Here is a 26,783-nt window from a genome sequence, read left to right as displayed (position 1 = left end):
TTGTGAACAAGATACCTGTCCTACAGGAAATACTAAAGGAAGCACTACAGACAGATAGGAAAAGACAGGAGTGAGAGGTTTGGAACACAATTTTGGGTGACAGTAGCACAGCAATGTAAGTACACTGAACAAAGATGACTGTGAGTATGGTTGAAAGAAGGTTAGGAGAATGTGGGACACCAGAAGGAGAGAGGAAAGATAAAGACTGGGACTGAATAACTCAGTGAAACCTAGAGTGCTCAACAACTGTGATAAAATGTACAAATATGTTTTTACATGAGGGAGAACAAATGAATGTCAACCTTGCAAGGTGTTAAAAATAGGGTGGTATTGGGGAAAAAATACAATCAATGTAAACTAGAGACTATAGTTAACAGAAACATTGTATTATGCTTCCTTTAATATAACAAAGGCAATATACCAAAGATAAATGCCTATAAGAGGGGTACTGTGCCGGTTTGAATGTATTATGTCCCCCAAAACTCCATTATCTTTGATGTAATCTTCTGTGGGCAGATGTATCAGTGTTGCTTAGATTGTAATTCTTTGAGTGTTTCCATGGAGATGCATCCCACCCAACTGTGGGTGATGACTCTGATTCAATAATTTCCATGAAGGTGTTATCCCACCCATTCAGGGTGGGTCTAAATTAAATCACTAGAGCCATATAAATGAGCTGATAAACAGAAGGAACTCAGTGCAGCTGAGAGTGACATTTTGAAGAGGAGCTACAGCCAAGAAGGACACTTTGAAGAATGCACAGAAGCTGAGAGAGTAGCTGCAGATGAGAGACAGTTTGAAGATGGCCGTTGAAAGCAGACTCTTGCTCCGGAGAAGCTAAGAGAGGACAAACAACCCAAGAGCAACTAAGGGTGACAATTTTTAGGAACTGCAGCCTAGAGAGGAACATCCTGGGAGAAAGCCATTTTGAACCTAGAACTTTGGTACAGATGCCAGCCATGTGGCTTCCCAGCTAAAGAGGTTTTCCGGACACGATTGGCCATCCTTCAGTGAAGGTACCCAATTGCTGATGACTTACCTTGGACACTTTATGGCCTTAAGACTGTAACTGTGTAACTATGTAACCAAATAGACCCCCTTTTAAAAAAGCCAATCCATTTCTGGTGTTTTACATTCTGGCAGCATTAGCAAACTAGAACAGGGACATATGGGAGAATAAATCTGTGACAGATTTTGGTCATTGTTTCCATTTAAAAAGTACTGATTTTAAAAACTAATAACTTAAAACTGCCACACAAAAAAGAATGGCCCACAAAACATTCCTTTCCTTCTGAAAGTTTTATGATGCATTGTTATCATTAACCAGTCTTTTACTATTAAACTTAAATGGCCAATTGAGACAAAGAGTTCTGAGACCATTCTTCCACCACTGATTAAGACTGGGGTGGCAGGTGTTATAGATAATATTCATTTAGCCTTCTGAGCTTTCTGGGCAGACTTGGTGACCTTGCCAGTTCTAGCAGCCTTCTTGTCCACTGCCTTGATGACACCCACAACAACTGTCTTTCTCATATCCCGAAAAGCAAAATGACCCAGAGGAGGATAATCAGAGAAGCTCTCAACACACATGGGCTTGCCAGGAACCATATCAATGATAGCGGCATCATCAGATTTCAGAAATTTGGGACCATCTTCCAGCTTCTTACCAGAACGATGATCAATCTTCTCCCTCAGCTCAGCAAACTTGCAAGCAATGTGAGCTGGGTGACAATCCAGCACAGGGGCATAGCCAGCACTGGTTTGGCCTGGATGGTTCAGGATAATCACCTGAGCAGTGAAGCCAGCTGCTTCCATTGGTGGATCATTTTTGCTGTCACCAGCCACATTGCCACGACGAACATCTTTTACAGACACATTCTTGACACTGAAGCCCACATTGTCCCCAGGAAGAGCTTCACTCAGACCTTCATGGTGCATCTCAATAGATTTGACTTCAGTTGTAATGTTAACTGGAGCAAAGGTGGCCACCATGCCTGGTCTGAGAACACCAGTCTCCACTCGGCCCACAAGGACAGTACCAATACCACCAATTTTGTAGACATCCTGAAGAGGCAGACGCAAGGGTCTGTCAGTTGGATGAGTGGGTGGCGGGATGCAATCCAGAGCTTCAAGCAGCATGTTTCCACTAGCATTGCCATCCTTAAGGGTGACTTTCCATCCCTTGAACCAAGGCATGTTAGCACTTGGCTCCAGCATGTTGTCACCATTCCAACCAGAAATTGGCACAAATGCTACTGTGTCAGGGTTGTAGCCAATTTTCTTAATGTAGGTGCTGACTTCCTTATGATTTCCTCATATCTCTTCTGGCTGTAGGGTGGCTCAGTGGAATCCATTTTGTTAACACCAACAATTAGTCGTTTCACACCGAGTGTGTAAGCCACAAGGGCATGCTCACGGGTCTGCCCATTCTTGGAGATACCAGCTTCAAATTCACCAACACCAGCAGCAACAATCAGGACAGCACAGTCAGCCTGAGATGTGCCTGTAATCATATTTTTAATTAAGTCTCTGTGTCCTGGGGCATCAATGATAGTCACATAGTACTTGCTGGTCTCAAATTTCCACAGGGAGATATCAATAGCAATAACACGCTCGCATTCAGCTTTCAGTTTATCCAAGACCCAGGCATACTTGAAGGACCCCTTTCCCATCTCAGCAGCCTCCTTCTCAAATTTTTCCATGGTTCTTTTGTCAATTCCACAACATTTGTAGATCAGGTGGCCAGTAGTGGTGGATTTGCCTGTATCTATGTGTTCAATAACAACAATGTTGATACAAGTCTTTTCCTTTCCCATTTTGGCTTCAGAATCAGCTATGGTTTTCAAGACACCTGTGTTTTGGCGGCAAACCCGTTGTGAAAAAGCTATTCTACTTTAGTTTAATTCTACCTTTCCTTTCATTGTTTTTTAGCTGTCATGTTTTTAAAATTTCTTCCTTTTTCTCTTTCTTTTGTCTCTCTACCCTCTTTGACTCTTCCTACTTCTTTTTGGAAGAAATGGAGATGTCCTTATATAGATAGTGGCAATGGTGGTGAATACATAAATATGTAACCTATACAGGGAACCAGTGATTGTTTACTTAAGATGGCAAGTACAGTGGATGAACAAAACCATCTTAAAAAAAAAAACAGGTTGATGAAGAAACCTTGAGGGCACTATATTAAGTGAAATAAGTCAGACACATAAGTACAAATATTGCAGGGTTTCACTGATATGAACTAATTATAATATGTAAATACATAGTCATGAAATATAAGTTAACAGGATATAAAATGAGGCTAAAGAATGGGGAGCAGTTGCTTATTATGAGCACAATGTTCAACTAGGTTGAACCTAAGTGTTTGGAAGTGGACAAAGGTGATGGAAGCACATTATTGTGAGAATAACTAACAGTGCTGAATGGTGTGTGAATGTGGTGGAAAAGGGAAGCTTAGAGTCACATATGTCACCAGAATGAAGGTTGTAGGTTAAAAGATGGGAATGTATAAAACAGTGAATCTTGTAGTGGACAATGTCTGTGATTAACTGTACAAATATTAGAAATCTCTTTCATGAAATAGAACAAACATGTGACATTATAACTAGAAGCTGATAATAGAGGGGTATATACGGAAAAAAATATACCTATTACAAACTATGTACTACAGTTAACAGTATTTTAACATTCTTTCATCAACAGTAACAAATGTACTATACCAATATTATGAGTCAATAATGGAGGTGGAGTGGTTAGGAGTAGGGGAGGAATTGAGTTTTCTTTTTTGTCTTTACTTCTTTTCTGGAGTAATGAAAATGTTCTAAAAATTGGAAAAAAAATTAATTGTGGTGATGGATGCACAGCTGTATGATGGTACTGTGGGCAACTGATTGTGCACTTTGGATCGTTGGATAATTGTATAGTATGTAAACCATCACAATACAATAAAATTTTTAAAAAATACAAGAAAATGCAAAGTATGTGGCAAATAAAGGTGAAAGTCAAATTAAAAAAAAAAAAAAAGAATTATGGTGGATGCCTACTTCACAACATACAAAAATTAACTGAAAAGGATCAAAGACCGAATATAAGAACTAAAACTTCAAAACTTCTAGAAGAAAACATAGGAAAGCATCATCAGGCTTCTTAAACTTTACATCAAAGCATGACCAACAAAACAAAAAAATAGATAAACGGGATTTCATAAAAATTAAAATCTTTTGTTCATCTGAGAACTTCATCATGAAAGTAAAAATGACAACCTATAGAATGGGAGAAAGTATTTGGAAACCATATATCAGATAAAGATTTAAGATCTAGAATATAATTTTTAAAAAACATATAACTCAACAAGAAAAAGATCAAAAAACAATCCACTTTTCCATTAAAAAATGATGCAACAGACTTTAATAGGCAATTCTCCAATGAAGGTACATGAATGGCCAAAATGGTCATGAAAAGATGTTCAGCATCATTAGTCATCAGGGAAATGCATATCAAAACCACAATGAGGTACCATTTCATACACATTAGAATGGCTACTATTAAAAATGAAAAAAAGAAAGTGTTGGAGAGGACTTGGAGAAATGAGAACACTTGTTAATTGCTGGTGGGAAGGTAAAATAGTGTAGCTGCTATGGAAAACAGTTCGGTGCTTCCTCAGAAAGTTAAGTATAGAATTACCATATGACCTAGCAATCCCACTTCCAGGTTATACTCCCAAAATTGAAAGCAGGGACTGGAACAGATTTTTTCGCACCGATGTTCATAGCAGCACTATTCACAATAGTCAAAAGACAGAAGCAACCCACGTATCCATCAACAGATGAATGGATTAACAGAATACAATGGAATATTATTTGGCCATAGAAAGGGTGACGTGACGTGACAACATGAATGAACCTTGAACACCTACACCAAGTGAAATAAGCCAAACACAAAAGGACAAATAATGTATGATCTCACTCGTCTGAAATAATTAGATTAAGAAAATTCAGAGAGTCAGAAACCAGAATAGAGGTGATCAGAGGCAGGGATGGGGACAGAGATTGGGGAGTTAATGCCTAATTGGTATGGAATTTCTGTGTTGGGTGATGGAAAAGTTTTGGTAATGGATGGTGGTGATGATAGCACATTTTGAATGTAACTAACATTACTGGATTATATATTTGAATGTTATTAAAAGGGGAAATTTTAGGTTGTGTATATATATATTGCTCTAAAAATTTTTAAGAAACACAAAAGACTGTAAACACAGTAAGCCCTAATGTAAACTACAGACTATAGATAAAAGTATAATAATATTGTTTCATCAACTGTAACATGGTATCACACTACTGCAAAGTGTTAGTAACAGGGATAATAGTCTCTGTGTAAAAAGGATTATACAGGATCTCTGAAATTTCTCCAAATAATTTTCTGTAAACCTACCAGAAAATTCTCTAATACAAATTGTTTTTCTTATGGAGGTTTGCAGTTGTACATACTCCAGAAAAATTTGTTCTGAAATTTAATCCATTCCTATGGGTGTGGACCCATTATAAGGAGGACGTTTTGGTGAGGCTACTTTGGTTAAGATGTGGCCCACCTCTTTGAGATGGGTCTTAATCCTATTATTGGAGTCCTTCATAAGAGAATGAAAATTCAGACAGAGAAAGAAACCCATGGAAGCAAGAATCTGAAATCAACAAAACCTGGAAGAGAAGAGAGAAACAAGCAGATGCTGACATATGCCTTGTCATATGACAGAGGAGCCCAGGATTGCTGGCAGCCGATTTCCAGGAAGAAAGCATTGTCTTGATGATGCCTTGATTTGGACATTTTCCTTGCCTGAAAATAGTGAGTGAATAAATTCCCATTGTTTAAGCTGACCCATTTCATGGTATTTGCTTTGAGCAGTCTAGGAATCTAAAACATTATGTAAGCAACAAATCTCTCCTATGAACTCATATGTACTCACATATTTCTAGAAGTTAGCATGTTATTTTAGGAGTTTCCTGGACTTCAAGAAGCCAATTTAGGAACCCCATAGGGCTTAGAACACATTTGGTTAAGAATTCTCATTTAAGTCCTTGATATTCATAGATTATTCTTACTCTTTCATTTTGTCACAAAGGTCCAGTGCCTATGGTAGTCTAATATTTTCCTGAGGCACGAATTCAAATCAAACTAAGAACAAGCTGAAAGGTATCAAGCCACTGTCTTGTGAGGAAATCTAGCATCACACCACAGTTTGACTCTGGTGGTGATGGTGGTGTTTTGTTTTGCTTTGTTCAAATTTTTAACTTTTTATTTACAAATAATTTTAGATTTACAGAAAGCTACAAAGTTAGTACATAGAGTTCCCATATACCTTTCATCCAACTTTCTCTAATGTTAACATCATAGCCGTATGTTTTAGTTTCCTGGGCTACTCAAGCAAATACCATGAAATGGGTCAGGTTAAATAATGGGAATTCATTCACTCATGGTTTTGAGTTTGGAAAAAGGCCAAATCAAGGCATCACCCAGGTGATGCCTTCTGCACGAAGGCTGTGGCATTCTGGAGCTAGCTGTTGGTCCTAAGCTTGTTATATGCCAAGGCAAATGATAGCATCTCCCGCTCTCTCCCTTCTCTTCCAGATTCTGTTGGTGGTCAGCTTCTGGCTGCTTCCTCTGGCTTTCTCTCACTCTGCCTGTGTTTCCTTCTGCTTATAAAGGACTCTGGTAATAGGATTAAGACCCATCTTGATTGGGTTAGGCCACACCTTAACTGACGTTAACTTCAAGGGGGTACATAGCCACAGGAATGGATGAGACTTAAGAACATGTTTTTCTGGAGTTTATACAGCTTCAAACCACCACACTATGGTACACTTATGAAAATAAGAATTAAACTGTAACAATTCTATTACCTAAACAGCAGCCTTTTTTCAAATATCACCAGTTGTTTTATTTTCCTTGTTGCTAAAGTGAGTACCATGCAATGGGGTGGCTTAAACAAGGGGAATTTGTTGGCTCACAGTTTTGAGGTCAGGAGAAGTCCAAATCAAGGCATCATCAAGGCAATGCTTTCTTCTTGAAGACTGGCACTCTAGGGCTGGCCATTGGTACTCCTTGATCCCTGGTTATTCTATCACATAGCAATCCACATGGTGGCCTCCTCTCCCTTCTCTTCCAGGTTCAGTTGACCTTCAGCTTCTTGCTTCCTGTGATTTTCTCTGTCTGAATTTCATTCTGCTTATAAAGGACTCCAATAATAGCATTAAGTCCCATCCTGACTGAAGTGGGAAACAACTGAAGTGACCTCATCAAAAGGTCCTACTCACAATGGGTTCACAGCCACAGGAATGAATTAAGTTTAAGAACATGTTTTTCTGGGTGTGCCAGTTTGGATATATTGTGTCCCCCAGAAAAGCCATGTTTTTTTATCCAATCTTGTGAAGACAGACTTATTAATCTTTTGATTAGGTTGGAACCTTTTGCTGGAGTGTTTCCATGAAAATGTGAGCCCTCTGGGTTATTTCCATGGAGGTACTGACTCTGCTCATTCAGGGTGGGTTTTAATTGGTTCACTGGAGTATTAAAAAGAGCTCAGGAGCCAACACAGGTGCTGACACTTGGAGACACTTGGAGATGCAGAAAGAAAGACATTTGGAGATGCTAAGCTAAGAGATGAAGCCCAGAGTTTGCCCCAAATAAGCCAAGAGAGGACCCCCAGATGCTTAGAAATACCATGGGACAAAGCAGCAAGGAAGCATAGGAGCTGAGAAAGAAGAGTGAAGACAGAAGCCCAGGAACATTTTGGGGAAAGCCATTTTGCAACACTACCTGGGAGCAAGGGACCAGCAGACACCAGCCTCATGCATTCCCAGCTAACAGAGGTGTTCTGGACGCCATCAGCCATTCTTCAGTGAAGATACCATCTTGTTGTTGCCTTAGTCTGGACACTTCTATGGTCTTAGAACTATAACTTTGTAACCTAATAAATCCCTTTTATAAAAGCCAATCCATTATTGGTATTTTGCTTAATGGCAGCATTAGCAAACCGGAACACTGGAGTACATAAAACTCCAAACCACCACACCAGTTTTTTCCACCAATGCCTCTTCCCTGTTCCAAAATCCAATGCAGAATACCTACTATATTTGTATTTAGTCACCATGTCTCCCTAGTCTCTTCAATATGTGACAGTTCCTCATGACCTTAACACTTTTCAAGTATTTTTGCAGAATGTCTTTCAATTTGAATCTGTCTGATGTTTTCTTATGATTAAACTGGGGCTATCATGTTGAGGAAGAATACCATAGAGGTGCCCTCCTCATCGCATAATATCAGTGGGTACTTGATATCCGTATGAGTTACCACAGGTGATATCAACCTTCATCACTTGCTTATTGTGGTTCTCACAGATTTCTCCACAGTAAACTTACTACTTTTTCCTTTGCATAATCTAACCTTTGAAAGTGAATCACTAACTCCACACTCAAAGGGAAAAGTTACAAAAATTATAGAATGAACTCCAGGATGGACTTCATCTAGATTCACCACCGATAACATTTTCTGTATTTGCTTTATCAATCTCACTCTATTGCTCCCTCTGCAAATCACATATATATATGGCTATTCATATCATTATTACTTTCATTGAACCATTTGAGAGTAAGCTGTAGACATCATGACCCTTTCCCCAAATACTTCAGCATGTATATCCTTAGAAAAGAAAGTCCTTACATAACCATTGTACAAGGATCAATTTTGGGAAATTTAACATTAATACTATTATAAAAAATATAGAAAAGGATTTCCACTCTTGTCTATAATGGAGTATCTGGTACAAGACTAGCCGTTTGTCCTTAACCATAAAACTGAATAAAGTATCTAAGGCAAGCCTTTTCAGACACTGGAGAATCGGAACACAAGGCAGAATAGGCAATGTGATACTGCAATTCCTGAAGGCAGGAAAACACAAGAGGTGAGCTTCATGACAACCCTCATTCTCTGACCCAGGAAAATTTCCTGTGTTGTAGTGAGTGGGAATCCAAGCAAAGCACTGCAGTCCTGAGCTGAAAAGGAAGAGATAAGAATTTGAGGCAGGTAAAGTGCTAGAATCTGCAAGGCAGGGTCCCAGAAAGGTGGGAGCCTGGCAGATTATACAATCATGAGTTCATACTAATACCTCTAATTCCAAACCAATATCACAAGGCTTTCCCTAGCTTCCTCACCCAATTCCACATTTCTGGCTGCTTTTTAGAAACCTGGTTTGAGAGCAGACTGGTAGGATAAGTCACCATTTCCATTGTCAAGTCTCCTAGCTGAGGGAAAGCCTGCCAAGTGGTGAAGTAGGCAAAAGGAGCTAGGTGGAGCAACAATAAGCAGTTTGAAACCCAGAGAGCCTATGATGTAAAGGGGTTGGCTTTGATTCTCATCAACCACTTGAATACCCAAACCCAGAAAATAACAGACCAAACTTAGGGAGTAGACAAAACAATATTTGCCTTTTAAAGCTCCAATCATTATATTCTTTAAACAAAACTCCCAGCTATTTAGTTGTAGCTTATTTTAAATGGATTCAATAATTTCCTCTTACCATAGGTTCTTTACTTCTGAGTTATTTTGATCCATTTCTTTGTTTTCTAGTGTTCAAGAATGTTTTACCAAGAACAGTTCATGGATTTGGTTTTCCCTTGGTTCAATAGTTCTAGACTTTTGCTGCACTTTATAATGCCCATGGGAGCTTTTGAAAAACTATTCACTTCTGTGTCAATCCCAGATGTCCCAGACCAATCAGGTTCTCTGAGGTTGGGATCCATGCAACAGTATTAAAAAACAAACAAAACTCCCCAAGTGATTCTAATTCTCTAACGGGCCAAAGTGATTCTAATGATCTAATAGGTCCCATCTCAAAGAAATGAGAGAAACAGACTCTTTCAGGAGGAAAACAGAAGAAAAAGAAAGTTGCGAGAAGGGTCAAGGAACCCACTGCTTCAGTTCCTTCAGATATGAGAATGTTAATTTATTGCCTTCATATTAGAGGAACTGTTTAGACTTTTCCAAGTTTAATATGCTTGGGATCACTTGAGGATATGGATAAAATGCAGATTCTGACTCAATAGATATGGAATGGGAAATGAGATTCTGCTTTTCTAGTAAACTCCCAAGTGATGCCAATACTGCTGATTAGTGGAATGGTATACACTCTACTCCTCTGTCCTCTGTAATGCATATTGCTATGGGGGCTACCTGAACTTGACTAATTTTCCCCTTTTGGGTGACTTGCCTCTTCTTCCTGGTGTCCACATGATTGATCCTTTTTCTTATCTTTGAAATTCAGATTTCATTAGGTATATATATTAACAAAGGATAGGATGAAAATTCCCACATTAATATTGCATTTTCTTCTGAGCCATTTCTTTGGTTCTAGAACTGTGAGGCCCACCTCCACAGGAGTTCCAGCCATTCCTAAGGTTTTCCCATAGGCTTGGCATGATGTCTGACCTACATAGTACCTGAGATTCCTGTTTCCTTATTTGCACACTCATTCCTACAATAAAATGCCCATCACCTGAGGTAAATCGAATGACTTTGTTCTTTGCAACCAAAAGAAATTACTTAAAACACTTAGAGACCAAGAATTTTAAAACATACAATATGAAAATAAAGAATGCATAGAATGTTACATCAAAAAGCAACATTAATGCAAAAAACAAAATTAGTTACAGTCTGGCTGGCAGAAAGGGGGAGGAGGCAATTCCTAATTTCAGTGTGTGTCTTTCAGGCCATTATTTAAGTTAGATCAATATAGCGATACATAAATAAGAGAAAATATAGGGAAAAAATTGGTGCCAAAAAGGAAGCTGTGAGAGAAAAAAGGGGAAAGTGTGTTCCTAAAGGATTCTAAAAGACTTAAGACCAATTAAGAGCCAAAAATTAAGAAATAAGAATAAAAAATTTTAAACAACAGTAAGGTAAATTTTTGAACCAGGAGAATTATAAAAGTTCATAAAATAGTACAATGTGGGCTATTAAAAATGAATAAAGATTATAGCAAGGTTGAAATGACATGTTAAAATGAAAATAAAAATGACAAAGTTCAAAATAAGTAAAGGTTGAAAACTGACAGGGTAATTAGGTGAGACACAAAGCAGGACTTGTTAAAAATATGAGAGTAGTATTAAAGATAAATATAGTACGATGATTTATAAAGTTTTTTTTAAAATACAGGCAAATATTTTTTAAAAAGGTTAAAAGTGAGAAGAAAAGGGAGAAATGTCTTGAAACATGAGTAATGGATCTTGGTGCTTACCTGTCTTTTGTCAAGGGACAATCTTCTAATGAAGTAGCGATGTCTTTGTGGTGGAAACTTAAGGGGACAGAGAACAATGGGACACCTTGGTTATGGAGGCATCCCTCTTGTGCCCCTGAGAAAGTACCAGAAGGCCAGCCTCACCAGCAGTCGTCAGGGGAGACAGACAAATTCACAGCTGGATGGCACCAACCTGACCCAGGAGAAACTCCCTAGCCTGCCAGCTACATTCCCTCCTGGATTAACTCCTCCAAATTTAGCCCACACTTATATACAGGGGAAACTAATCTCTCTAGATCAATAATGTATGAAGCATTAGGTTTCAACAGGCATCTTGTGTCTCTAGAAATATTTTTAGGGACTGTGGGATAGCCCTCAGATTAAAAACACATTTATTCAAAAATTGTATATTGGGCATCTTGCCTGTCCAGGCACCATACTAGATTCCGGGGATACAGTGAGGAATAAATAACAAAGCTCCCTTATCAGAGATTCAGACACTGCATGGAAAGGATAGTGGCGCTTTACCAGATAGTTTTCACACATTATCAATGGCACACATGGATGGGTAGGCGTTCAGCAGGAGGAGGGACACCTTTTCCCGGAAAAATCAGGTGATCTGGCAATACTGGGCCTACCTTCTCATCTGGCTACAATTGGTTGGATCTGAGCAATGGCTTTTAAAGGGGACATAATCTCCAGTTCATTGTGGTACCTACCTGTGATGGTTAATTTCATGAGTCAACCTGGCTAGATTACTGTGTCTCCCTCTCCCCCTCTTCCCTCTCTCTCTATATACAAACTGTCAGTTCGTTTCTCTGAAGAACCCTAATACACTACCACTACCATTCTCAATTGACACTTAGCCAATGTCAGTCATGTATGTTAATTGTATGGTCCCTGTAATCCTGTAACCCTCTCTAAAGTTGGAGATTATGTGATTATATTTGGGGAAAGGAATAGACGCAGAATCAGTAAGGCAGAAGGGTGACAGATCTGCAGCCCCTAGGTAATGGCAAGGAGAATGTGTGCCTGATGCCCCTAAGGCCTGGAGCTCCCAGCATCAGCAAAGACTCCTATCCAGAAATGCAGGGATGCCAAGCAGCAGGCTTGGGCACTGACGACTGTCTCCGACAGTCTGGGGATGAAGGGGTCCTTCCCTGTTAATCCTGGCACTCCATATCCTTGTTAAACCCTTGAGGGTCGGGGCACACAACTTTACAGCAGTCCTTGGGAAAGTGGCTTGAAGCTAGACTTAATGAAGAAAATATGGACACGCATCACTTCTTTTATGGAAGTGTGTACGCACATTTACAGAATAAGATTTTAGACACTGAAAAGGAAAGACAAGCAAGGGGCTAAGAAAACATAGAGCAAAGGAGTGGGTGATGTCAATTTTTGATTAAGATGTTGTGGAAGCAGAGAAGGTAAAGTTTGAGCTGAATTTTGAAGGATGAGTAGGAAGCCTTGAAACAGAGAAGGTCATTCTGCTCAAAGGCAAACATTTCAAAGCACAAATCATATTCAGGAACTTGTGAATAATTCAGTGTGACTAGGGAATGAGATGCCCATTTTCTGGTTGGGAGAAACAGGAAAAGAGAGGGCGTGGTAGAAGGGTGAAACTAGAAGAGAAGGCTTAGTTAGGCTTCCATGTGTTCTTCATGTAATGGGGAGCCCCTGATTACTCATTACTATACTCTGTGTTTAGAAAGTTAATTGTGCTGGCTGTTTTGACAATGCATGGGGAGAGGAAGGTTGGACAGAGTCCAAGTAGGCTCTTGCAATAGCCCAGGTGAGCGATGATAAAGGCTTAAACTAGGACAATGAATTGCAGGAATGGAGAGGAAGGTTTGGATTTCAACAGGCATTTGTTGAGTGCTTATTGTGTGCCAGGCATTGTGCTAGGTGTTGAGGATACACTGATGAATAGATATGTGTGCTTGCCTTGAAAAAGCTCATTGACTAAGGGAAAAGGTTATCACACCTGGCAGATGGCATTCCAAAAGCTGAAGTCTTAGTCACATGTGTTATGCATTCCATCATGGGCCACATTCAGAGGATCCCACTCAATCCAAACAAAGGTTGGGGGCCACCTGAAAGATGAGATACACCTGTTTGAAAACGTACTTCTTCCTTCATGGGGCTAATACAGCTTGTTCTAACTCAGGGGAGGGAGAAATGGTCAGAATCTTCTTTAATTTTAAATTTCAGATAAGGTGTTTCAGTTAAATAAACAATGTTTGAACATATGAAGTTGCAATCATTTAAAGTAACGTAAGATTGACATTAACTCTTGTTAGGAGAACTCTCTTAATGCTTAAATACTGTACCCATAATTTTATGAAGATGATAAAATTCAGTTTCCAAATCACTTTGAATCTTTTTCCATTTGCAGGTATGTTCATATCTGCCTCTGACTCCTTACCACTTCTTGACTTCTCTGTGCAGTTTATTCTTCAAGTCCCACAGTGCCTGGAACATGGCAGGTACTCAGTAACCGTTGAGGAAATGGATTCCTACCTTGGAACGGGATGCTTTGAGAAGTTGTGAGCTGTCAGGAATGACCACTCATTCACTCAACAAATATGTATTGAGGATCAAGAGTTATTTATCTTGTAAAAGGCAAATAAATATTTACTTATTCCATGCCACGTACCATTCTATACATTGGAGAAACAACAATGCACAAATCAAAGTCCCTGCTCATGTTAATTATGGAGACAAGCAATAAAATACTTTTATATGTGTGTGTATTATGTGTTTATACACACAAATACAGTGTATCAGGGATGATTCCTGCTAAGATGAAAAATAAAACAAGGTAAAAATAAAGAATGATGTTGGGAGGGGTGTGGCATTTTACTGCATACTAGGGAAGGCCTCTGAAAAAAGTGGCATTTGAGCAGAGACTTTAAAAAAAAAAAAAAAGGTTGGAATTAGCTACTCAGATATCTGGGAGCAGTGTTACAGGGAAAGGAAAGAGGAAGTACAAATAAAGCCTGTTGGAAGACCAGCAGAAATACTAGTGAGCCAAAGGAGTGAGGGGAGAGGGGTAGCAAGAAGGGAGCGAGACTTGATGGACCTGGAGACCCAGTTCTTTCATCTAGTATTCCTTCTAAGAGCCAACTGAAAACAAAAACAAACAAAACGCAGTGCAGAGAGATATGATCATTAATTGTCATAAATAATAATTGGTTGGGAAATACAGAGGAACTCCTGAGGCGTTGTTATCAATTGTGAGCACCATGAGGGGTGAGGAATTTGTCAGTATGGGTCACTGCTCTATTCCCAACGTCTGAAACAGTAAAAACTCACTATACATTTGTTGAGGGAAAGGGTGAAGCCTATCTTTGCTGTTTTCGACGGTCAAAACATTATTAACAAATAAGCTGTCTCACTCAAACAGCCTAACATTATTTTTTTTTTTCGGGGAGGCGGGGAGAAGTGGGGTGGGGGGGTGAAATGGGGAAGACAGTGCTATATAAACACCCAACCTATGGAACACTATACATACGTAGCATTAAAAGGCAAACACCCTCGTTCTTTGCCAATTTCTGTAGCTTATAGCAGTCCGCCTCCAGGATGGCATTCACTGTGTGTGCCCTTTAGACTGGAGAATTTACAACCACTCTATAATGTCTTAGGAAATACTGTCACCTGACCAGTCCAAATATTATTAGCATCGCCCGAGATCGCTTTCCAGCGCGTGACCTAAACCATACTTGCGGCGGGTGGCCGGGGGAGTGGGGTTGGCGCTTCCCCGCTATTGCAACGACTATGGTTATACTCGCTTATCTAAGGACATCATGAACTTTTGAAAATTGCTCCAAACTAATAATTTAAAGCATGCCTATTTCCGGAAGCGTTACAAAATCAAAAAACGCGATGACTTCAAAAAGTGAAAGTGTAAGACAATCACTTTTCGTGAAGGAAGAAAGGGTTTGTAAACTTAAAAACAAAAACTTAAACCAACCATTCCTGGCTATATGAGTTTCCTTCATTTTACTGCACAATGAAGAACCCATTACTGCCGTGAAGTGATTTATTTTACTTTCCACCTTCAACAGAAAGTCCCGATTTATTTTACCACAATTAAACAAATACCTTAATTCTCTAGTGCTTAATTAGTGGGAATTCAATTTGCAAAACTCCACCCGAGACCAAGGAAAGCTGCAAGGGCTCCACTAGCCGCCCCAGCGACAACTCCGCCCAGATCTCGGCTCTGGCACGCCCTCCCTACCGCCACCCACCGCCGGGAGTTTCCCCAGCAAGTCCTGACCCGGACACCGGAACAGGTCGCGGTCCGGCTCGCGCCCGGCGCCGACGGGTGTGTCATTCCCAACCCCCGCCCCACCCCCGTCCCTGCCCCGTCACTTGGCCAGCCCGAGGCGGCTGATGGCTTTCCTCTGTCCCGGGCCCAGGAGGGCCGCTCGGAAACTGCTGTGTCAGAAGGGTTCTGGGCATCGGGAGTCAAAAGAGCCAGCTTTAAATTGGGAAGAATGACTACCCAGGGATTGCCCGCGAAGACGCAGCCGGGAGGAGCTCTGCGCAGCTGCCGCGAAAGCGCTGTCTCCAACCAGCCGCCCGTAGCCTCCCGAGGGCCCGCGTCTGGAGCGCGGAGGTGGGGGTAGGGGCCGAGGGGCACCGCGCACGCGCGGAGCGCAGTGAACAGGCGCCTCCTCGCCCCCACCCCGCCCCTTCTCACGTGCCGCGCAGCGTGCGCCGGGGCATGTGCGGGCGCACGTGACAGCACCGCGTCCGGCTCCGGCTCGCGCACCCTGCGCGGCTGTACTTTGAACCCGGGCGTGGGAGGGGGCAGGGGAGCCGGAGGAAGGAGAGCCGCGCAGGGAGGGGAGGGGCGGAGGCCGGCCTGCCGGAGAATGGTATCTTCGGCAGATTTATCACTAGGCAACCTAAGAATGCTTTCCTCTTTCCAATCCTAGAGCTCCTTGAAGATCTCAAGGTTGATGACATTATTCGTTCGCCCACCACGGAGCGCCCAAACGGTGATTTAAGGAGTTAGGGGTGGTTTACCAGGTTTTAAATAAGTATTTTACAAACACAGAGCTCAGTAATAGAGCAATTACCGCGCCAACTTGGCGGGTGTGGGCATAGAGTGAGGTTTATTCACCTGTTCGACTATATGCAGTTTACCCAGCTACATTATGGCTCTGCAGATAAGCCTTGTTCAGGATAATATGTACTCGAAAACCAAGCCCTGTTTAAGGTGCCATGAGAAGAGCTCCCCATGTCTTTATGTTACCTTATAGAGGTTTTTCTGCTTACTCCCATTAACTGAACTCTCCCATAGTTGGATCCAGGCTGACATGCCCCTGTTGAAACAAATTTTCCTGTCATAGTGAGGAACCTATAAAACCACATACCAAAGCAAAATTTATTACAGACTATATGGCAGATACTAAATAGCTGCCTTGTGCAGGAAATAATAGTCTGTGTATATGCACACCCATATGTTAAAGGTTCCAAAATGGAACCTTAGCTAAATTCACAATGTCCTAAAAGGGCCCTACATAAAAACTGGAGCAAATCACCCTGTTTCCTACTTCCTCAATTCTAGAGGTTCCCTCTGTCCAGCTTCACAGAATGTTTTGCCCCCAGATCCCTTCTACCACTTGAGAACTTCTTAGAGCGCAACCAGGACCACACGGGTGCAGAGGGGTAGAGGCAGTGTGGGACATCCAAACCAGGGAGGGCCCACTTCTGGACAGCTCCAAATTGAGCAGACCTCAGAATTGGTCTTTAGGGGACTTTGAAAATTGTTCCCCAGAATTTCATCCTCTATCATAATTAGTATTGGATGCTTTATGCCATAATTTAGAAAGGCTATTATGGTGGTAATCTTTCCTCCTCCACCAACAAGGTATATTCTGTCCCTTTAAGACTTGCACAGACTAGCTCAATTCCTGCCCTCTTCTCATTACTGTTACTATGGAGTAATAGTACAAGGAGCAGGGGATTCAGAACCAAAAAATCTGGTTCTGATCCTGATTCTGCTACTTACTGGTGAACGTGACCTTGGACTAATTCCTTGTCTCAAATTCCTCCCAGAGGCTTTTGAAAAACAGGCCTTAGGTGTTTCCCTCTAGGGCTGCTCTACATCTCTCTCATTTCCCTTTTGGGTACTGAGTGCAGAACATGGATCATCATTCCTTTACTTCGGGTCATGAAGTCACCCTTAGCTTCTTTTGTAAGACAGAGCAATGAGGTGAGACAGAGCTGCTTGTGAGGTACTGGGTTCACCCCCCCACCCCCAACACACACTACATAAGATATTATCATGCTATGTTGCTATCATACCTGCCTTAGCAGTTAAGAAATATTATGACTTCTCATTCCCAGACTACGGTTCAGATCCTTAGGAGATGAAGGTGAAAGCCACCATGGCAATCGAGTTCTAAAAGGACTGAGAGGTCAGGAAATCCTTTTGCTCAGGCCTCAAGTCAAATGTAACTAATTAAACTGTCCAGCAGCTTAACTTCAGGCTGGAATGTGCCAGAGCCCTCTCCTTGAGGATGGTCTCATGCACTCTCCTGTGCCTTCTCCTAAAGCCCACCTACCTTGCTAGGCCTCCTCTGACTCCCCCAGATGGAGTTAGCAAACTCACTCCCCGACTCCCACCCCACCACCCCACCACCCCAGAATTATATCTCCCTCTGTGATAGCACTTAGTGTGTTGCACTGTAATTTATTTTAGTACTTGTCTGTCACCAGCACTAGACTTTGAGATACTCAGAGATTTATCTTTGATTCCCCAGCATTTACGACAGCACTTCACATACTGTAGGAGCACAAAAAATGTTTGTATCCCCATACCCACCATTTGTTGAATCCACTGACTTAAAGAGAAAAGGAGTTTGCAGCAATCAATGGAAAGTTTGAAACCTCTCAGCAGAGGCAGCATCCGGGCCTCCACACCCTTCCTGCCAGTTCCCCAGAGTGCTTTTGCTAGACTTGCCACTCAAGATGTCTCAAGGCCAGTGGTGAAGGAGGCTGTATACCAGAAGCGAGTCCAGACTCATCCATTTATCAAAATGTTGAATTGGTTTTCACTAATAGCCCTTGGTCCCCTCTTCCTGTCAACCAGAGAAAAAGAAGCATTCATTAAATCAAATACATTATTTCTGGTATGGAAATTTCTTCATTTTGTGGTTAGCTGTGGGATAGAACTATTAGCAAGTTGCTGTTATTGTTTTATGCAATAAAATGATCAAGAAACAATATTTGATGGTATTTACATATGTAATCTAAGAACATTGCTGAGAATCTTGAAGTTAAAAGAAATGAAGGTAAAAAAGCTTGGGTAGGGGGCATGTCACGGATTCTATAAGCTCACACAATTTACTTACAGAAGAGCCCCCGAATTCCTCATCAAGCTTATTTACTCTAATTTTGGAGACACTGCTAATGGGTGTGGACTTGTTTAAGTGGTTTCTCAGCCCACAGCAAGTCAGAGGTAGCAAATTAATGTTGGAAGCAGGCAGTCTGACACATCAAAAAGTGACAGCTGACAACCTGATCATGAGTAAAGCAACTGAAAAACCTATAAAAAGAAGATATATGAAATCAAGAAGAATTTAGTGCAGGTGCAAATACTCCCAGATGACATGCATTGTGCAAAAGTGATGTTTATAATGATGACCCTGAATTCTTGAGAAAGGTCTGATTTATACTGGGTATTTTTCTCTAAGATATGTGTAAGACATTTTGAGGAACATGTGTAATACATTTTAGTAAGCTTTCTACTCAAATAAAAACCAAAAAGAAGAACATTATTGGTACTTGAACACAGAAGCTTGAGTTTTCTGAACCATTGTGTTTCATGGGGTACATATCATTCCCTGATGCCAGATAAATTAGTCACCACTGAATTATGAGAATTTAAAAATATCAGCTTTTAAAAATGTATTGTTTTATATTTGAGGTTTTTAATAAGATCTCTGAACAAGTGCAAGAAACCTAATTTTTAGACAAACATATAACACATAGAAAATCAACTTTTTAAAAGTGCATGCTGCACGTTTTTTAGTATAAATCCCTTAGAGAAAATGTGTGATAATTTCCCATGTCAATCCCCTACTTAAATTATCCTTTAAAAAACTTGAATTTATTTTGTCCTTTAGCATGCACTGTAAATCCACTTTGAACTAATTTAGAATGACAGAGTAAGAACAATGGATAGTCCTGAATATACACGTTTGACTTTTGTTTCATGAAATTTTTGTTTCATGACAAAACATTAGATTGCTATGAAGTAAAATTCCATTATCACAATAGTACAGCCAACTTTTGACATTAAAAGGATCTTCACTCATTCATGAGGGCTCTAGATTATTTCTAATCATATGTAAAAAAACCTTAGTCTGTTTGCCCAGCCATTTCTTCCACGAGTTTCAGTTAGCAGTTACCTCCCATGGAGAAGTTTAGAACTGACCTGTGACATGGACAGGAACAGGCTGAGACTTTTTAATCTAATTTTTGAAAAAAAATCTCAGGTTATGGACCATAACCAAAACTGTATCCTGTATGGCCAGTAAAACAGAGAAGTAAATGAAAAATGGTTTTCACAGTGATATGAACTACAGCTCCAATTATAATTTACATAGCTACTAAAATCTAGGTTCTAGTGCCTTAAAAATGCACTTAACATTAGCTCTTTGGGGAAAAACTCCATTTATCAATTTAAATAAAGTTTTCTGAGAAATATATGTATGTAAAATAATTGGTATAGTACTATACTTACAAAGCATTATTGACTAAGATTCATATTTGTCTTAAATTGGAAAACCACATGTACTATAAAGTATTGTAGCTAAAATTTCACCACAGCAGGTACCCAAGTCTCCTTAGCAAATCATAGTGACTCCATCAAAATAAATCAATGACCAATATAACATTTTACAGATGCTATAAAGATAACATTATTTTGTATTTCTGTCCTCACTGATTTTATATCACTTAATAGGTATAAGTGACCTATAAATTCTGGTCCAACTCTAAGGTTTTATTTTATTACATCAAAATTATAAAAATGCCAAAACATTTTATCCTCTGATTTATTGTTGAAGCTATTCATTACAATTATGGCATTAAAATGTAGCTCAAAATATTTGAAATGCTATTTATACCCCCTCATTCTGGTTTAGATGGGTAGAAGTTTTTCTAAAATTCAATAAATCACAGTGCTCAAAATCCCAAAAAGTTTCCTAATGTTAATTTTTGTTTTCTTTGACCCTATGGTTTATTTATGAAACTCAAGAATGCTGCCTAATCAAATTCAATTTACTTGGGCCAAGACATTGCAGTGGGAGGTTACTGACTCAGGGATACATCCACCTGGCCTCTAGTTGCTGGCTCTAGGTAGCAGTGTGACTTGAGGAGAGAAGTTAACATCTCTGGGCTTCATTTTCCTCCTTACTATAAATGCAGGGGGACTGGATGAGCTGATCTCTGAGGTTTCCTTCTGGCTCCACATTCTATTGTAGGTTTTGTTGTCATCAGTCAGCAGAGGGAGCACTTTTTCGACAACTTACAAGTTTTGACTATTGTTAAAACCCTCACAGTTGTATCAATCACACCAATCTGTATAAATTTCAGTAAATATTCTAGAATAATTATTTCTTTTCCTTAAATTCCATGATAAAGCCCATGACAGAGTTGTTTTATAACAGTTGAGGAGCTAAAAAATACTCAGAAATCAAGCACTCCTATGTAGTGGTGTATTTATATAGGACCCTGTGAAAAAGAAGGACCAGTCCATACAACATGGGCTATCAGGGGTCACAGATGAATCATCAATCATAAAAATATTAGCAAATCGGGGCCAACATAAACAAACCATGCGATTGATAGGTTTTTCTTTTGCACTTTTCATTTAGATACACTGGAAACAAGCAGGTAGACAACAGCCAGACAGCCTGGAGGTTTTGTAAGAGACTGGAAGCTTGTAATAGCAAGGCAACAAAAAAGTTGTATACAGAAAACCTTAATGACTTTCATCCTTACAGTCATAGATATACTAAAACTAATTGAGCATCCATTATGTCTTTTTAATTATTAGACACTCTCGTATCATATATTAAAGTTTTTATTCCTTAGTAAGAATATTTAAATCACAAAATAGTATGGAAATATTTAGGTAATAGAATTTATGGAGTGTTGAAAATACTAGAATATAAAGATAATTTCTAGTTTATCATCACATACTAAACTTTTCTAAACCAGCTGGTTTCTTGCAGACAGTATTTATTTTTTTTAATAATTTAAGACAGCATAAGCTTGTACCAAGCGTAAGCATTGTAACAAAAGTGCAACTTTTCAGCAAATCCTCCCCAAAAGGTATTTTAACTCAAAATATCATTAGCACATATTTTCTCCCTACAAAAATAGCATGTCAGACATCATTAATTGGTGTATTAACAACTATGTACATAAGAGCCACCTTGTAGGCTAAGAGTTTAACGTTGTTTAAACACAGCGTTTGAGGCAAACAGTAGCAACAGCAGCAGCAAATGCACCAAACTGACTAAAAGACCCAGATATTTTCTTCACTCATAGTCAGACTGTTGTGTCTCACCCCTTACATAACATTCAAGTGAGATTTCTCACAGTGCTACCTTGGCAACAAACTAAAAATATCTAGCAAGGTCTCAGTTTAAGCCTTATTAAAAAAAGCTTTCTTTGTGATTATCTGGTATCTGGTTTGGTCTCCAGAAAATACATAGACTTGGAGACAGGAAGGCCTCAGAGGGCTTTATTCCACATCTTTACAGCATTTCCAATCAAAACCGACCAGTTTAACTCTTTCCTCCACCTTTGAGATTTAAGGGAATACAGGATAAACCCATTTGTACTTGTTTTGTTATTTTAAGTTCAGTGCACATTCATTTTTTTTTTTACAGCAAGATTACAAAAATTTAGGAACACATGAATTAAACAATGACAGTGGGAATAGATGCCCTCGATATATATAGTGACTAAGAAGAAATTAAGATGAGTCAATTGAATTATGGTCCATTTCTCAATAAAGTGCTAGCAAGTGTACCAAGAATGATTCTGGCCTTCATCCACCTCCTTCCCTGATTTAGTTCTGAGGATGGCCCAACTTCGAGTTTCTTTAGGCAAGTGCAACTTACTAAGGAATACCATTTCAATCACTTCAGAATAGGTTGCAACCTAAGCAACTGCATCCTCACTTCTTTTTGAAAAATAAATGCTTTTTTAAAAAAGCTGAACGTTATAAAATACTGAAGAGTAAATTTAATTCTAAAAGTTCCTGCTTGTATTTGTGGAAAGCCTCCTAAAACAGGCAGGGCAGCTTTGAGATACAGGTAAATAATAATTGCCTGCTGTTGGTTGTCATCTCCTCTAAACACCTTTGTCCCTCCCCTGGTTCATTTAGCTCACCCATAGAGAAGACCCTTCTGACTTTATCAAGAATTATGTTTTAAAGATGATATGGAACATGGCCTAAAGGGAGGCAAAACTTATTGGGGGGGGGGAGTGTTTAAAGAAAAATAGAATCAATATGTGTTGGAGACGATCTTTTCAGCAGCTAGGGGGAAGAGGGAACTGTTAGTGTGAGGAGGGTGGAGCAGTGATGAGCAAAAGAGGAACTCCAAATGTACACAAACACCTGTTTTTTTGTTTTGTCTTTTTTTTTTTTTTTTAAAAAAAAGCCTGTCGTGCATCTATTACACTTCCTCCCTTTGAAACGTTAAGCGCGTTTTAAGTTATGATGAAGATGATTCTGCTTGAACCTCCATCCTTTATATGAAAGGGATGCAAGGATTCAGGGAGTTTCCTTTCCCGGCTGCGAGGGATCTTCCTGAGCAGGGCTCTCGGGGTTCCCGGACTCGCGGGGTGCCGCGAAGGGTAGGTGGGTGCGGCCGTGCGGGTGCTGGGGGTGCAGCGCCCCAGGGGGCGCTACCTCGTGCGGCAGGAGGGTCGCGGCGGTGGCGCCCGCCTTCTCGGGCGGGGGCGACAACACTGAGGATAGGCAGGGGAAGGCTGCTGCAGCGGCGGCGGCGGCGGCTGCGGCTGCCGCGGCCGCCGGGGCGTGGATGCCGGGGTACAGCAGCGGGAACGGGGCGGCGGCCGCTGCCGGGTACAGGTACTTCTCCAGGCCACTCTTGTCCAGGAAGGGCTGCACGTAGGCGGCGGCCGCCGATGGCGAGAGGAAGTAAAAAGGCAAGCAGAAGGGGGCAGCCGGCTGCGCGAAGGGCGCACCCCCGCCTCCGCCGAACGCCACCAGCGAGCTGAGCAGGGCGGCGTCGGGTCTCAGCAGCGCGGCTGCGGCGGCAGGGTCTGGCCCCAGGAGCGCGGCTGCCGCCGCCGCCGCCGCCGCGCCGCCCCCCGGGCCGCCGCCGCGGGAATCTAGCTTCATCCTCTTGGGCGCGGGCAAGTCCTCCCCGGGGGGCTCCTGCTTGATGGTGACGCGGCTCGCCCCCGTGCCTCTGCCCCTCTCGCGATCCGGCCGGGCCTCGGCCTCACCACCGTAGCCACTGTCGGTGTCCGTGTCGTTCTCGCCCGCGAGCTCTGCGCTGGGCTGAGTCCGCTGAATGACGGGCACGCAATGGGCGAGCGGCTCCAGCTTCTGCCCCGCGTGCTCCAGGCATGGGTCGGCTGCGGACCCGGCGGGGGCGACGGACGAGGGCGCGCCGGTGCCTTTGCTCAGAGGGACCTGTTGAGTCAATAGTTGGGGCGTGGGCAAGAACTGGGTGGCCACAGCGTGCAAGTGGTTGATCAGCTGGACACACACCGCCCCTGGGCGTCCAGCTCTCAAACCTGGAGAGGTATTGCAAGACTTCTTTGGCGCATGTTTGAAATCCCGAGTGGAACGCATCCAAGTCGGACTGAATGGGCGATTTCAGAGATCGTTCCCCTAGGTTGAGGAAGGGTGGGGGTAGAGGGACAGAGCAATGGAGGCAAGAAGAAAAATACCGACGTTTAAACATCTGCTTATCACGTGGGCCTTGCATTGACTAAAGTCATCTCGGTTGTTCCTCCGTAATGGAGTGATATAACCCACTGGTTGCCGACAGACGGGGGTGGCGGGGGTGGGGAGCAGGGGGGGGCGCTCTACTCCCAGCTGAAAAACCCAAGTGGAGAGGGCGCAACCGCCACTTGAAATAAAAATCTGATTCCTCCGAGTTCTGCTAAAAGCCTCTAGGAAGCTTCGGGAAATGGGCACTTTAAAAGGAAGGGAAAGTCTACGCAATTTAAGAAATGAGAGTTAGCCCTGGGCTCACGAAAGGAGATGGGGGGTGGGGGTGGGGTGTCCGAACACTGCTCCTCTCCAACCTGCCCGGCTTCATGAGGGTGACTCGGCCTCCCTGAACTGACTTACCATTCTGTAAAGCAATTATCTTCTGATGCTGCTGCTCAGTTAAGGCTGTTAAAGCTTTTAAGTGTTTCAAAGTTAATTCCAAGACTACCGCTTTCTCCAGATGCCCCAGAGTCTGCAGTGGTGCAAGAGAACGGGCAGTTGGTTACTTAAAAGCACGTACTTGGCTTGATTAGCTCTCCATTCAGTACAGCAACTTAAGTAAACACTTTGAAAACAAGTACTTTTCCTATAGGATTCCTAGCTTTCCACAAGACAGGTTATAAATGATTTCTTGCTTTCAATCGTGAGCACCTACTCTGAGTTTGTGGGGAACTCTGCACACCATAGCACAAGTTGTAAGTCAATATATTTACATATATTTTTATATCACTGGGAGTTAGTGCCAGGCTATTAACACGCCCTTTGAGAGCAGCAAAGAATGAAAATGTACATCTTACTGTCAATTTCAGATGTTCAGGCAGTAAATCTTTCAGTTGAGCAATGCATTCATTAATTCGGTCTCTTCTTTTCTTTTCTATTAATCTGTGCGGTAATTTGTAGGTATCCTTAATATATGAAAGTCGTGAAAAAAAAGCAATAAGCTAAACATTCATTTACTGGATATAACAATCCTCCCCCAACCCCCTCCAAAAAAAAAAAAAATACTATAAGATAGGACAGATTCTGCCCAAGAGCCTCTTTCCTCTGAACTGTTCAGAAATGCAATTCAAATTCAGGTATGATGCCTAATCTCCCCCTGAGAGTATCCAGCGAGCCACTTAAAATTCACAGTTGGGGAAGCTTAGAGGCTGGAATATGTTTGAGGGCAGAGCTTCGCTGTGAAATCAATGGCCCTAATGAACTATCCAGGCAGGTTTGGGATAACATTGGAAACTTACACATACCTTGCTGTCGTCTCGCTTCATGCTCCTTTTGGGTTTACACATATACAAAGAGGAATAGTCCAGTCTGCAAAACAGAAATCGGCATCAGGCACCCATTCAGGGAGGGGCTCTGCTCTCGCCCGCTCCATACCACTTTCTGGAGAAGAAAAAAATCAAACTGAAGCCAAGACAGATATTCGCAAGGGTGCATACACCTTACCCTATAAAATCTCTATGTTCCAGTAACTGCCTCTCTTGCAAGTGAGGAATTCCTTCGTCCATGTTCAACCGCTGCCCGTTTCCTCTGTTTCGATTTTGGGGGCTCTGTTCTATAATCTGTGGGACGGTAGCCTCGGGAGATCTTTGGGGGATCTGTGCGTCTCCAGTCTCGCGCGCTCTCTCTCTTCAGTGCAGTGTTAAAAGTGTGAAGCAGTTAGTCCGCCCCCCACCACCTCGCTCTCTCACTCACTCTTTCTATCTTTCTCTCCCTCTTTCTCGCACACACGCGCGCACACACACGCACACTCGCGCCGGCCCCACTGCACCGGTAGTTTGCTCTCACTCCGGGCAGTGTTTGGCCACAGGGCACGCGCGTCGCCGGCCAGACCAGCACCCAGCTCACGTGCGGAACGTACCATCCGCGGTCCAGCCGGGAGGGGGGCGGGGGAGGAGGGGCCGGGCCGGGAGGGCGTCAGAAGAAGCGGGCGAGGAAGGCGAGCGGCGGGAGGGGGCGGGGACACCTGATCAGGGCCACCGGAAAGGAAAAACAACTTCGGCCAAGCTATTCGTCTTCCCAAAGGCGATGCAGTCAGCGGGGGGTGGCGGAGGGGGTGGGGGCGCAGAGGTGCTGGGCTGCCAAAGCTCCCTCGGCTCCCAAACGCGACTCTGCCTGTCCGTCATTACGGTGCAGGAACGTGAACGTGGCTTTTTAACTTTTCCGCCGACTGTGCTGTTGGTTTGGACCAGAGAAAGGAAAGAGAAAGAGAATTCGCGGTGGGTAAACTTCAGTCCCGAAGAGAAATTTGGAGACTAGTTTGCTCACGCTCAGTGGCCTGGGGGACCCCTTGGCGCTGGTTGGAGGTTGCCTTGAAAAGGGGCAACTTGAAATCTCCCTAAGGATCTAAGATAAATAAAAAATGTAGTCAGAATGTCGCAATACGAGTGTCTTTCGGCCACCTAAACTTCCCGCAGCAGCCGGAATTGCGGTGCCACTAATCACAGCAGCAGATGACGACGTTTGGGGCCTCGTGTGCTCCCGGAGGAACGCCGCGGG

General features: G+C 42.1%; 1 protein-coding gene and 1 pseudogene across 1 annotated transcript; both read right to left on the bottom strand.

The window, feature by feature from the left end:
* Positions 1–1,109: 1,109 nt before the first annotated feature.
* Positions 1,110–2,866, bottom strand: LOC119542231 (annotated as a pseudogene).
* Positions 2,867–21,370: 18,504 nt separating this feature from the next.
* BHLHE41 (basic helix-loop-helix family member e41) lies at positions 21,371–26,154 on the bottom strand. The gene is given in 6 exon segments (XM_037847264.1): positions 21,371–24,063; positions 24,065–24,182; positions 24,648–24,759; positions 25,085–25,192; positions 25,532–25,595; positions 25,731–26,154. Coding segments are annotated over 6 exon segments (1,437 nt in total). The 5' UTR covers positions 25,793–26,154; the 3' UTR covers positions 21,371–23,090.
* Positions 26,155–26,783: the final 629 nt, after the last annotated feature.

Source organism: Choloepus didactylus, chromosome 8 (genome assembly GCF_015220235.1).
Source record: "Choloepus didactylus isolate mChoDid1 chromosome 8, mChoDid1.pri, whole genome shotgun sequence".
Classification (NCBI taxonomy): Eukaryota; Metazoa; Chordata; class Mammalia; order Pilosa; family Megalonychidae; genus Choloepus; species Choloepus didactylus.
This window is presented reverse-complemented; position numbering and strand designations above follow the sequence as displayed.